At 29.7% G+C, this 14,523-nt stretch overlaps 2 protein-coding genes across 2 annotated transcripts; one reads left to right on the top strand and one right to left on the bottom strand.

The window, feature by feature from the left end:
- Positions 1-2,843: 2,843 nt before the first annotated feature.
- Bm17465 (Uncharacterized protein) lies at positions 2,844-5,128 on the top strand (the record flags this gene model as incomplete). The annotated part of the gene is made up of 5 exons (XM_043078072.1): positions 2,844-3,255; positions 3,320-3,559; positions 3,826-4,092; positions 4,378-4,644; positions 4,857-5,128. 5 exons carry the CDS (start codon positions 2,844-2,846, stop codon positions 5,126-5,128), a joined length of 1,458 nt encoding a protein of 485 aa, XP_042934006.1.
- A 3,136-nt stretch (positions 5,129-8,264) lies between these two features.
- Bm17464 (Uncharacterized protein) lies at positions 8,265-10,873 on the bottom strand (the record flags this gene model as incomplete). The annotated part of the gene is made up of 5 exons (XM_043078071.1): positions 8,265-8,536; positions 8,834-9,100; positions 9,511-9,777; positions 10,113-10,352; positions 10,417-10,873. The coding sequence occupies 5 exons, from the start codon at positions 10,871-10,873 to the stop codon at positions 8,265-8,267; spliced, it is 1,503 nt and encodes a 500-aa protein (XP_042934005.1).
- Positions 10,874-14,523: the final 3,650 nt, after the last annotated feature.

Here is a 14,523-nt window from a genome sequence, read left to right as displayed (position 1 = left end):
TTGCTAATTTATGATTGTTTTTGTTATTTACAAAGTTAACATTTGTAAACGACTTAAAATTTACATATTTCGTTGTATGCAAAATTCATCAGTCAATATTTTTATCCTTTAGTTTTATGTATTTTGAGAAGTTTTAGTTGAGAATTTTCAATCATTGTAAAATAATGATTAATTAATATAAATAGAAAATTAGTGAAATATATTAATAGAAAAAGTTGGAGTGATATAGTGATTAAATAAATTAGTTATGATAGCTTGAATTATGTGTGATAAATGTTTTAATAGTTTCCTAAAATTTGCGAGAGATAAACAGATTTAATAGAATTTAAAATTTTTTATCACAAATATGGCAATAAATAAAAAATCGCTAATACAGAATTGAATTTTAATATCATTTTAGCTTTAGTACTTGCAAATATTTTGTATCATATTCAATTAATTTCAGCAATGAATTTATTAAAAACCCGAACTCCGGAAAATTAGGTAATTTACAAATTTGAAATTTTGAAGAATTATAATATAAATTTGAATTTATTTGTGATTTTTCCCTGGCGCTATATCTTCAGCCAATATTTTGATGGCAAAATAATAATGTCATAAATTATTTGAAATATCAATTTAAAATGATAAATTATTACTGAAATATTGATTTAAAAATTTTTTATCACAAATTCAGCAATGAATCAATAAAATCCTGTAAATCGCTAATACAGAATTGAATTTTTATATCAATTTTAGCTTTAGTACTTTGCAAACTCTTAATGTGAAAAAGAATTTTATAATTATGTGGAATAATGCATAAATATTAAAAAAAGGAAATCGTCGGTAAATTTTTGAATCAAATAATCCAATAAAATATTAGTAGGAATATTGCCAATAGAGCAATACTCATAGAAGCAGCAAATAGGCTAACACTAATCATGACCCCATCTCTTCTTTTTCATTAGAATTATCATCGAATGGTTCTTTCCATAGGAGAAGGGGAAAACCTAGGCAGCACTACTGCTTTTGCTTTATATCCACGGGTAGTTCACATTAGGGATAAGAAGCAACCCGCGGCTAACTGTTCCCATTTTATAGTATACTGCTTTCTTGAAAGTCACATTAGCACTCATTATTATGTCATGCTGTCAACTATATTTGTTGCTCTCATGCTATCAACTATATTTGTTGACTATATTTGTTGCTCCTCTACCCTGGAGTTGAACTATTTTTTGGAGTTGATTTGAGATCGGACATTCACCGCAAAACGTTCATGTTAGATTTATTGAATTTTGTGCAATAATAATAATTCCACTTACACTTCAATAATAATAAGTCCAATATTCAATTAATGTCACAAGAAAAAGAATCATTAGTAAGTGATCCCAATTCTCGGGTAGTTGAAATATTTTCCTGGGACTATAGTATTAAGCAAATCAGTTCGTAGCCTTTTACTCATTAAACTTGTCACAAATCATAACCGACAATAGAACAGAACAGAAAAAGAAAAGATCTCTTATAAAAACATTTTTGTTTTGATTTGAGACCTGGATTTTACCGCAAAAGTTCATGCTAGATTTATCGAAATTAAATTTTGTGCTGATTAACTTGATTAAAAAAACTGATTAACTTTCGTAAAAAGGTTGTAACTGTCAATCAACTGACATTTAAAATCTAAAATTTCCATAATGTGCAAATAATTCAGTAGCAATATTTTTTTAAGAAACGCAATTAGGATTATTCAATACTGTATAGATTAAACATTTCATCACCTACTGATATTTGATTCCAACTATTCATCAATTTCCATTCATGCATTTTGATTTTGTGCAATTACTTCTATCACTTGCTTGAAAACTTCTTTACCTTGCTGATTCATTATTTGAGTTGCTGAATTAATTTGAAGAAAGGCAGAGATTAAAATGAAAAGAATGGTGTTTTAAACTTCTGGTTAGTTAGAATCATTATTAATTACCACTGCATTGACCACCACCCATTCACACTAAAGTTTTCACATATCTCCTATCAATTCATTGTGTGTTACTTTCCATTTCTGACCGATCTGACCGAGGATTATGCCTACTACAGTTCGATCGATTGTGAATTATTGCATATGTTGTGATAGAATTGGATATGATCAATTAAAATATGAGTAAGATGGTAAACAATAGTTAAGAATAAACATCGGAAGTAAACCAATATATTTCCAGTTGTCAGTTAATTGATGTCACCAAAATTTAAAACCTAAAATTTTTACAACATGCAAATAATTCATTCAATATTTTATTTACCATTCAATATACAATATTTTATTAAACAAAGTAGACAGGATCATTATATACTGCACAGATTAAATATTTCAATGACATTTAATTCCAGCTATTCATTAGTTTCCTTTATGCAAATGTCAACCAAACTTTTTTTTTTGAAATTTGCTCCATCCTTTCAAATATCAAATACCGCTTCAGCTTATGTTGAAATTTTTTTTATAATAGTAGGAATAGTTATGGATGTATGTCAATAAGCAATATTTATCAAATTTCAAGTGATCCAATGAAGTTCTATCAGTGATATTATTAGTGATATGTATTTTATTAAATGCATCAGAATACCATTTCTTGTGGTGTCACCCAGTGTACATGTATTACTGAAATGGTAGAACACGCTACTGCAGCACTTCCATCGAGTTTCAAAAGAACATTTACAGACTTCATAAACTACCAATGGTGGAGAAGAAAGCGAGAATGAAAGGGAAAAAATATTAAAACAACTGTTTCACCTTTGGTCTTTAATTCCAAGCAATCTGAAATAAAAAGCTTCCATTTGAGCATTTCTGTCATCTCACAAAATTGTGTTTCACCATGTTCTTCAATAAATTTATGACACCCATCACTTGGTTCAATCTTCTACTATGCATCGCTTCTGATAATGAAACTTCCAATCTACCTAATATCGACCCTTTTTCTGGCATCTCAGATAGCCTTGATATCTTCGATTACAACAATTTTGAGCCATTGTTTAGCTCAGAATTTCCGTTGGATCCTTCGCAGTTCATTGATTTCGCTCAGTTGAGTGAAACTGAGAATATAAGAAGTGAAGAATCGGGATCTGAAACTAATCAGATCACAAATTCTCCTCATCCTGGCTTCTCCGATATCTATGGCCACACTAATTTGGAGTTATCAGATATGGACTCATACAGGAATCTGTGGAGAGATGCTAATGAAGAATTAAAAACGAGTGATGATAACGTGCGATATCCTTCCATTATAGGTGAGACTTTTGCTTTAGATATATGAAAAGATAAACACAACTTCTTGTAATTTGAGTTATTTAGATGCTCAGAATGAAACTTCTTCCTCACTTAATCTCAACAGCGATGATATTATCACATATATGCACTTACCTGGCTCACAACAAAATGCCGTTCCGATTTATTTTCACCAGCTTACTCTTTCCTCAGATAACACTTCCAGTCAAAGTGCAACTGCTGAACAGAGCAACATCGACAATAAGCATTCAGATTACTTGAATATCCTCGATTACAAGGAAAATACCTATAAAGAATCAGAAACAGGTAATGACACATTGCATAACAACTTTTCGTTCTAATAGTTCTTTGCTTTCATTATTCGCATGAAATTGAAGAGGTGACATTCAAAGTATGACTTTGGCTTCAAAATATGAGAAGGTAAGTAAAGAACTACCTTTTACCTAAGTTATTCAAAATGCAATGTGATATTTTTTTATAGCGATGATATTTATATGATTTCTCACATTATTTAAGTGCCAAATGGTGTAATGGACTACTGATTGCAAAATGCTTTGACAAGAATTTTTCAGATAAGAAAAATTATACTTGTCATTATCGCGGGTGTACTGTGACCACGAAAAATCACAAAGAATATCTAACACATAGGAAAACACACAGTCAGCCCTTCATCTATGAATGCAAAGTGTCCGGTTGTGGGCGAATATTTGACCATGAATCATCATTTTACAATCACATACAGACGCATGAACCTCGTCCTCAGTGCAAGGATTGTGGCAAATTCCTCGTCAATAGGAATGCACTGCGTAAACACGAGTGGCTCTGCCAAAAAAAATCTCGTTAGTTTGTAAATTTAACAGAACACATATATCAACCTGAAATGGAATACGCATAAAATGTGCTATGATTTGTGAGCGATGAGACAAATGAAAAACTTACAAAACAAACGAAAAACTTACAATTACACTTTTTGTTCAATTATAAGTGAAGATAATTGTACAGCTTTTTGTGATCTAAATTATTTGAAACGAGATGTGGTAAGATTATTTCATAGCAACGATGTTTTTATGGTTTATCAGAATACTTAATTAGCTGCTAAACTCCATAATAAAATATCAATTCAGACGAACAAAGGTATGAATGCCTTTATCCCGGATGTGCTATGGTCACGAAAAGTCGTAACGAATATATAACACATAGGAAAACACACGGTCAGCCCTTCATCTATGAATGCAGAGTGGCCGGTTGTGGGCGAATATTCAACCATGATTCAACACTTCATACTCACAAGCAAACGCATGAATCTAATCCTCAGTGCGAGTGTTGCGGCAAATTCTTCAGTAGCATAAATGCACTATTTAGACATAGGAAACTCTGCCAAATAAAATCTCGTTAGTTTGAAAATTTAAAAGAATTTTAGAAGTATATGACAGCTTGAAATAGAATGCATGTACAAGAAAAAACACACAGAAAATTTGGCTTCTAGGATGAAAATTATTTGAAATGAGATGTGCTAAGGAGTGATAATCAGATTACATAATTAGTTGCCAAACATTGTAACAGAATGGCAATTGCAAAAACAAATATTATAAGAGTTTTTTAGGTGGAAAAAGCTACGAATGCCTCTATCCCGGGTGTGCTGTGATTGCGACAAGTCGCAAGGAATATATAACACATAGGAAAGCACACGGTCAGCCCTTCATCTATGAATGCAAAGCGCCCAGTTGTGGGCAAATATTCGACCATGGTTCATCATTTCGCTACCATAAGCAAACGCATGAATCTCGTCCTCAATGCAAGGGATGTGACAAATTCTTCACCAACAGGAATGGACTGCAAAAACACAAAAAGATCTGCCAAAAAAAATCTCGTTAGTTTATAAATTTAGCAGAATTTTAATAGATATATCAGCCTGAAATAGACTGCATGTAAAATTTGTTGCGAAGCATTTGTGGCCACAGAGTCACAATACAAAATTTGTTTAATGCGCTCATTAGATACTGTGTATTTTCATATCGTTTTCTCAATGTAGCAACTTTTCATGACCTAAGAATCAACTTCTTAAAAAAGGTTTTGACAGTGGTGACAGTGACGTTTCAATATACACCAACAAACATTGAAAATATTAGCAAAGTAATGAATATTCCATCCACTCTTGACAAATTACTTTGTTTTTCTAATTCATGGAAAGTATGCAGAAAAACATATCATTTCATCTATAAAGCCAAGCTGCGATGAACTGCTAATCATTTCTTTTGGCGTTACAAAACAAGTAAAAATTTTCGTTCCAGAAAATGTGACACAATTTGGGCATTCTTCGCAAACATAAGAAAAGGAGCGCAGCAATCAGATGTTTTCGAAGCATCAGAATGCAGTTACCAATTTATAAATTCATTTTGTTATTGGATTATTTAATATTTTATCATTATTCATTATTCCATGAATACCATAGGAATGCATAAATGTATAACTAACAGCGAAATTTGAAGGCAAGCAATTAAATGCGAGTTTTTTCAGACTGGATTAATTTCTTCTTTCTTTTAAACTCACGCAACAGTATTACAGAACCAAATGAATCAGGTTGATAAAATTTTAAATCTATTTTATATGGCATTTAATGGAAAATTATTTTCCCGTATAAATTTTTTTGCAATTTAACAATTGTAATTTATTCTTTAAAATAGTAATAAAGAAATGGTTGCTTTGAACTGTTCACTTCATGCAGTCTTATAATGAATAAAGGTAAAATGTGTCAAATTTTATTTAAGTTTATTTGTGAAATCAATAATAATTGGAAAGGTAAATTTCAACATTTGTCACAAAAGCAAATCAGTCATAATTTTTAAATGATTCAAAACAATTTTATGATTATTAAAAATAATATTGTAATTAGTTAAAATAACCACTTTAACCCGTATATTTAGTCAAGAACTTCTTAAAAATATTCCGGACTGTTTTCATGCTTGCATTACTTTTAGATAGTATATTTCATTTATAATTTTAGCTTTAGTACCTTGCAAAATATTTTGATGACATCATATTCAAATTATTTCAGCATAGAATTCATTAAAATGTGAATTTCAAAATGTTATAAAGTTGACAAAATTGAAATTTTATATAATGATAAAATAAATTTAACTTATTTGATATTTTCCCTGGTGTTATAGCTTCTGTCGATATGACCCTCCATTTTTCGTCATAGTTCTTTCCATAATATTATTGCCAATTGTTTGAATATAATTTATTTGAAAATATTGAAATGGTGACTTTCAAATTTAGAAATATTGCATTTAACAAAATTAAAAAAATAAATTTGGTTTTGTCAGATTGGTCTACCTGTATGCATTAATGTGATATAGCTGTTAATAAAATTCATTTCTGATTTCTTATAACACATAAAAGCTATCAAGATATTTATTATACATTATTTTTATGCTATCATGATTAATTTCTCTAAAGATTATATCACTTCAACTTTTTATGTATTTAGCTAACAATTTTAACTATTTATTGTAAATTAAGCATTATTTTCATTTGATTTTTTTTTTTTTATTTGAAGTTTTTTAAAATACAAATTTCAACAAATTTTGCATATAACGAAATAAATTTTAAATTATTTACAAATGTTAACTTTTGTAAATAATAAAAACAATGATGTAATAGAAGTTCTTTCATCATCTACCATTTATTTTGCACATTAAGACTTAGACTAAATTGCAACTAGCTTACTTTTTTTTCTTATAAAACTATTTCTTTGCTTAAAATCATCTCGTGTTGCCCAATTTTGCCACAAATTATTATTAAAATAATACTTCTAGTATGTTTTTTATTACCTTTTTGCATGATAAATCCTTTACTGAGCGTTGCATTTAATTGTCGCGGATTTTAATTTCGCGAAGCACTAAATAAATGTTAACAATGCTTAATATAGCAATCCATTGATGTCTTTTACAATTCATTGTACTGGTTTAATTGACTTTTGATCTCATATCAATTCATATGCTATGAGTATCTATCATGTAATGTCTATTGTAACTCATAGTAGCCAATTATCATAATGTCTAGACAAACCATTGTACTTTCTTTTGTAATAACTATTCAATTCATCGTGATATCCATTTTTAAACCTATTGTTAAAGTTACTTACTATCATACTTTGTACAAAAATGTCTAATTATAAACCATTCCTACATTTTAACATATATAATATAAGATAATTGTTACATAAGGTTCACTCTTGTTAAAAGATTGGGGATATGTGTAATTCATAGCCATGGACCGATGATTCCAATTTCAATTGTTCTCTATCAACGTTTTGTCCTATTACTTCTGCTAATAAAGAAATTGGTTTATATTTCTGTTACCTCACGCATTTACATTTACATCCAAGACAATCTCCTGCGATCAAACACCTCTTCCAATATTATTAATTAAGCAAATCAAAACCTTCCACAACATTAATTGCTTGCCCTCAAATTTTAGGTTTCATTGTCAATTATAATTTATGCATTTCTATGATATTCATGGGATAATAAATAACGATAAAATATTAAATAATCCAGTAACAAAATTAAATTATAAATTATTAGCTGCATTCTGATACTTCGAAAACGTCTGTTTGCTGCGCTCCTTTTCTTATGTTTGCGAAGAATGCCCAAATTGTATCTCATTTTCTGGAATGAAAATTTTTACTTGTTTTGTTACGCCAAAAGAAATGATTAGCAGTTCATGGCAGCTTGGCTTTATAGATGAAATGATATGTTTTTCTGCATACTTTCCACGAATTAGAAAAACAAAGCCAATTTGGCCAAGAGTGGATGGAATATTCATTACATTGCTAATATTTTCAGTGTTTGTTGATGTATATTGAAACGTCACTGTCACCACTGTCAACACCTCTTTAAGCAGTTGGTTCTTAGGTCACTCTGCGGTCACAAATGCTTCGCAACAAATTTTACATGCATTCTATTTCAGGCTGACATATCTATTAAAATTCTGCTAAATTTATAAACTAACGAGATTTTGTAGAGCAGCGCTTCTTATGATAATTCAGTCCATTCCTGCTAATGAAAAATTTGCCACAGCGCTCGCACTGAGGACGAGGTTCATGCGTTTGCTTATGATAATAAAGTGCTGAATCATGGTTGAATGTCCGCCCACAACCAGGCACTCTGCATTCATAGATGAAGGGCTGACCGTGTGTTTTCTTATGTGTTATATATTCCTTGTAACTGTTCGTGATCATAGTACATCCGAGATAACAGCATTCGTAGCATCGTTCATCTGAAAAACTCTTATATTTGTTTTTGCAATTGATATTTTATTACGGTGTTAATTGAGTAGTCCGATAAACCCTAAAAATATCACTCTCATGAAATAATCTTATCACATTCATTTCAAATAATTTAGATCACAAGAAGTTGCTTAATCATTTTCGAGTATAGTTACAACAAAATGTGTAATTGTGATTTTTCTATTGCATCAACACTCGTGGTCACAGATATTTCACAATGGATTTCACAGGCACTCTATTTCAGGTTGACGTATGTGTTTAAAATTTTGCTAGATTTGCAAACTAACGAGATTTTGTAGGGCAGCGCTTCTTATGATAACTCAGTACATTCTTGCTGACAAAGACTTTGCCACAGCACTCGCACTGAGGGTGAGGTTCATGTGTTCGTCTGTGGCTGTAAAATGTTGATCTATGGTCAAATGTTCGTCCACAACCGGGCACTTTGCATTCATAGATGAAGGGTTGACCGTGTGTTTTCTTATGTGTTGCATGTTCGTTGTAATTTTTCGTGATCACAGTACATCCGCGATAATGACAAGTATGATTTTTCTTATCTGAAAAATATTTTTTTTTTCGCAATTAGTAATCTATTACACCATTTGATAGTTGAAATAATGTAAGGAATCATAAAAATGTCATTGCCATAAGAAAATATCACATTGCATTTTGAATAAGTTAGGTAAAAAGTAGTTGTTAACTTATCTTCGCATATATTTGAAGCAAGAATCATACTTTTAATATTGTTCTCTTCAATTTTATGCCGCTAATGAAAGCAAAGAACCATTAGAGCGAAAAGTTGTTATGAAATATGTCATTACCTGTTTCTGATCCTTCAAAAAGTGTAATTGTAAATTTTCAGTTGTTTTGTCACTCAGCGCTCACAAATGTTTTATAGCAGATTTCACATGCATTCCATTTCAGGTTGATATATATGTTTGAAATTCTGTTAAATTTAAAAACTAACGAAATTTTATTTCGCAGAGTCTCTTGTGTTTTCGCAGTGCATTCCTGCTAGTGAAAAATTTGTCACAATACCCGCACCGAGGATGAAGTTCATGCGTTTCTATATGATTATAAAATGATGATTTATGGTCGAATGTTCGCCCACAATCGGGCACTTTGCATTCATAGATGAAGGGTTGACCGTGGGTTTTCCTATGTGTTAGATATTCTTTGCGAGTTTTCGTGATCACTGTACATCCCGGGTAATGACAAGTATAATCATTCTTATCTGGAAAATTTTTGTCAAACATTTATTTTTGCAATCAGTAGTTTATTACACTATTCAGTACTAAAGTAATGTAAGAAATCATAAAAATAAAATAATATCACATTGCATTTTAAATGGCTTAGATAATTAGTAGTTGTTTATTTATCTTCGCACATATTTGTAGCAAAAATTACTTTTAATATCTTCCCTAAAAAGGTCTCACTTAGCAGGTAATTGTGAATTTTCTGCTGTGATGAAATTATTTTCGATTCGTTATTACTTCTTTCTTCAATATCACGTTATTAATGAAGTAAGGAATTATTAGAACGGAACTTTGTTATGCAATTTGTCATTACCTGTTTCCAATCCTTTATAGGCATTTTCCCTATAATTGAGGATATTCAAGTAATCTGAGTACTTATTGTCGATGTTGCTCTGTTCAGCAGTTGCACTTTGACTGGAAGTGTCATCTGAGGAAAGAGTAAGCTGGTGAAAATAAATCGGAACGGCACTTTGTTGTGAGCCAGGTAAGTGCACATATGTGATAATATCATCGCTGTTGAGATTAAGTGAGGAAGAAGTTTCATTCTGAGCATCTAAATAACTCAAATTACAAGAAGTTGTGTTTATCTTTAAATGTATCTAAAACAAAACTCTCACCTCTAATGGAAGGATATCGCAGGTTATCATTACTCATTTTTAATTCTTCATTAGCATCTCTCCAGAAACTCCTATATGTGTCCATATCTGAGCTAAGTGATAACTCCAAATTAGTGTGGCCAAAGGGATCATAGATATCGGAAAAGCCAAGATGAGAAGAATTTGTGATCTGATTAGTTTCAGATTTCGATTCTTCACTGCTTATATCCTCAGTTTCACTCAACTGAGCGAAATCAATGAACTGCGAAGGATCCAACGGAAATTCTGAGCTAAATAATGGCTCAAAATTGAGGTAATCGAGAAATCCAAAAGTATTTGAGATGCCAGAATAAGTATTATTTGTAATAACTTCATTAGCAGTATCGAAATTAGGTAGATGGAAAGTTTCATTATCAGAAGCGATGCATAGTAGAAGATTGAACCAAATGATGGGTGTCATAAATATATTGAAGAACATGGTGAAACACACAATTTTGTGAGATGACAGAAATGCTCAAATGGAAGCTTTTTATTTCAGATTGCTTGGATTTAAAGATCAAAGGTTTTTAATCGTTATGAAAAGTTAAACATCAAAGGTGAAACAGTTTCAAATCCTCATTGTTTTTAATATTTTTTCCCTTTCATTCTGCTTTCCTCTCCACCATTTGTGGTTTAAAAGTTTATAAATGTTCTTTTGAAAGTCGATGGAAGTGCTGCAGTAGCGTGTTCTACCATTTCAGTAATACGTGTACACTGGGTGACATCGTGAGATATGGGATTCTGATGCATTTAATAAAATGGTTTGTTATACATACCACTAATAATATCACTGATAGAACTTCATTTGATCACTTGAAATTTGATAAATATTGCTTATTGACATACATCCATAACTATTCCTACTATTATAAAAAAAATTTCAACATAAGCTGAAGCGGTATTTGATATTTGAAAGGATGGAACAAATTTCAAAAAAAAGTTTGGTTGATAAAATGGAGTAACATTTGCATAAAGGAAACTGGTGAATAGCTGGAATTAAATGTTATTGAAATATTTAATCTGTGCAGTATATAATAATCCTGTCTACTTTGTTTAATTAAATATTGTATATTGAGTGGTAAATAAAATATTGAATGAATTATTTGCATGTTGTAAAAATTTTAGGTTTTAAATTTTGGTGACATCAATTAACTGACAAGTGGAAATATGTTGGCTTACTTCCTATATTTATTGATGGCTATTGCTTACCATCTTATTCACATTTTAATTGATCATATCTAACTCTGATTTATTAATTTATTGCTGAATTTGTGTTGAAAAAATTTTAATTCCGCATTTCAGTAATAAGTTATCATTTTAAATTAATATTTCAAATAAATTTTGTCATTATTATGAAAAGAATTTTGCCCCAAAAATTTCGACCGAAGGTATAGCGTTAGTGAAATTTCCCAATAAGTTCAGATTTATGTTATAATTCTTTAAATTTCAAATTTTTAAATTACCTAATTTTCCGGAATTTGGGTTTTTGATAAATTCACTGCTGAAATTAATTGAATATGATACAAAATATTTGCAAGGTACTAAAGCTAAAATGATATTAAAATTCAATTATGTGTTAGCGATTTTTTATTTATTGCCGTATTTGATAAAAAAGTTTTTAATTCTTTATTTTTATTTATTGTGTTTAAGTCAATATCGAAGTTCATAAAATCTACCTCTTTTAGAGATTATTGACGTATTTAAATCACGTCCCACTTAATAGTGTATCTCTTTTAAAGATTCTTAAAAAGTTTTATTTCAGATTAATTCCAATTCTTTGAAATTTATGTTAGTACACAAGTTTGCCTTTTTCTGTTTTTCAAATCAAAATTGACTTTCATTGACAATCATTAATAAATAAATTTATCAGGAAAGAATGATAAGTCTCTTTTAGCAATTTCGGGTACTGCATTGTAAACTCTGATAATAATATGCTTCCATAAATATTGATAACGAATTCCACACTACAAATAACTAATCGAGCTGTTAATTAGCTATAAAACATAATATTATTGATAAGGAAGACAAATCCTTTTCATTCATGCCTTTGCAATAAATTGATAAATTGAAGTTTTTTTATACTTTTTTATTTCAAACAGCCATTAATTGTGCAAAATTTCAAGGCTTATTAGCGCATTTAAATAATTGTAAGAATATGCAATTACAAAATTATTACTTCTGTTACTTAATTTATACTACTTCAATCCGTCATTGTTGCAAACTCTATGATAATACTCATTTAAAATAATTCTTCGAGTAGCACTTGATGAAATAGCAAATCACAGTATTTAGTGTATTTTTTCCTGCTTAATAGTGAACATTAAAAGTGAGAGAAATTTTTTTTAAAAAAATGTTTAAAAATAAATTGATGATGACTTTTTGAAGTATTTTTCTAAAGCCTTTTAATCATTGCTAATTTATGATTGTTTTTGTTATTTACAAAGTTAACATTTGTAAACGACTTAAAATTTACATATTTCGTTGTATGCAAAATTCATCAGTCAATATTTTTATCCTTTAGTTTTATGTATTTTGAGAAGTTTTAGTTGAGAATTTTCAATCATTGTAAAATAATGATTAATTAATATAAATAGAAAATTAGTGAAATATATTAATAGAAAAAGTTGGAGTGATATAGTGATTAAATAAATTAGTTATGATAGCTTGAATTATGTGTGATAAATGTTTTAATAGTTTCCTAAAATTTGCGAGAGATAAACAGATTTAATAGAATTTAAAATTTTTTATCACAAATATGGCAATAAATAAAAAATCGCTAATACAGAATTGAATTTTAATATCATTTTAGCTTTAGTACTTGCAAATATTTTGTATCATATTCAATTAATTTCAGCAATGAATTTATTAAAAACCCGAACTCCGGAAAATTAGGTAATTTACAAATTTGAAATTTTGAAGAATTATAATATAAATTTGAATTTATTTGTGATTTTTCCCTGGCGCTATATCTTCAGCCAATATTTTGATGGCAAAATAATAATGTCATAAATTATTTGAAATATCAATTTAAAATGATAAATTATTACTGAAATATTGATTTAAAAATTTTTTATCACAAATTCAGCAATGAATCAATAAAATCCTGTAAATCGCTAATACAGAATTGAATTTTTATATCAATTTTAGCTTTAGTACTTTGCAAACTCTTAATGTGAAAAAGAATTTTATAATTATGTGGAATAATGCATAAATATTAAAAAAAGGAAATCGTCGGTAAATTTTTGAATCAAATAATCCAATAAAATATTAGTAGGAATATTGCCAATAGAGCAATACTCATAGAAGCAGTAAATAGGCTAACACTAATCATGACCCCATCTCTTCTTTTTCATTAGAATTATCATCGAATGGTTCTTTCCATAGGAGAAGGGGAAAACCTAGGCAGCACTACTGCTTTTGCTTTATATCCACGGGTAGTTCACATTAGGGATAAGAAGCAACCCGCGGCTAACTGTTCCCATTTTATAGTATACTGCTTTCTTGAAAGTCACATTAGCACTCATTATTATGTCATGCTGTCAACTATATTTGTTGCTCTCATGCTATCAACTATATTTGTTGACTATATTTGTTGCTCCTCTACCCTGGAGTTGAACTATTTTTTGGAGTTGATTTGAGACCGGACATTCACCGCAAAACGTTCATGTTAGATTTATTGAATTTTGTGCAATAATAATAATTCCACTTACACTTCAATAATAATAAGTCCAATATTCAATTAATGTCACAAGAAAAAGAATCATTAGTAAGTGATCCCAATTCTCGGGTAGTTGAAATATTTTCCTGGGACTATAGTATTAAGCAAATCAGTTCGTAGCCTTTTACTCATTAAACTTGTCACAAATCATTACCGACAATAGAACAGAACAGAAAAAGAAAAGATCTCTTATAAAAACATTTTTGTTTTGATTTGAGACCTGGATTTTACCGCAAAAGTTCATGCTAGATTTATCGAAATTAAATTTTGTGCTGATTAACTTGATTAAAAAAACTGATTAACTTTCGTAAAAAGGTTGTAACTGTCAATCAACTGACATTTAAAATCTAAAATTTCCATAATGTGCAAAT

The sequence above is a fragment of the Brugia malayi genome (assembly GCF_000002995.4).
Source record: "Brugia malayi strain FR3 genome assembly, contig: Bm_v4_Chr2_contig_001, whole genome shotgun sequence".
Taxonomy (NCBI): domain Eukaryota; kingdom Metazoa; phylum Nematoda; class Chromadorea; order Rhabditida; family Onchocercidae; genus Brugia; species Brugia malayi.
The sequence above is the reverse complement of the archived record's forward strand: the minus strand, read 5'-3'. Positions and strand labels throughout refer to the sequence as shown.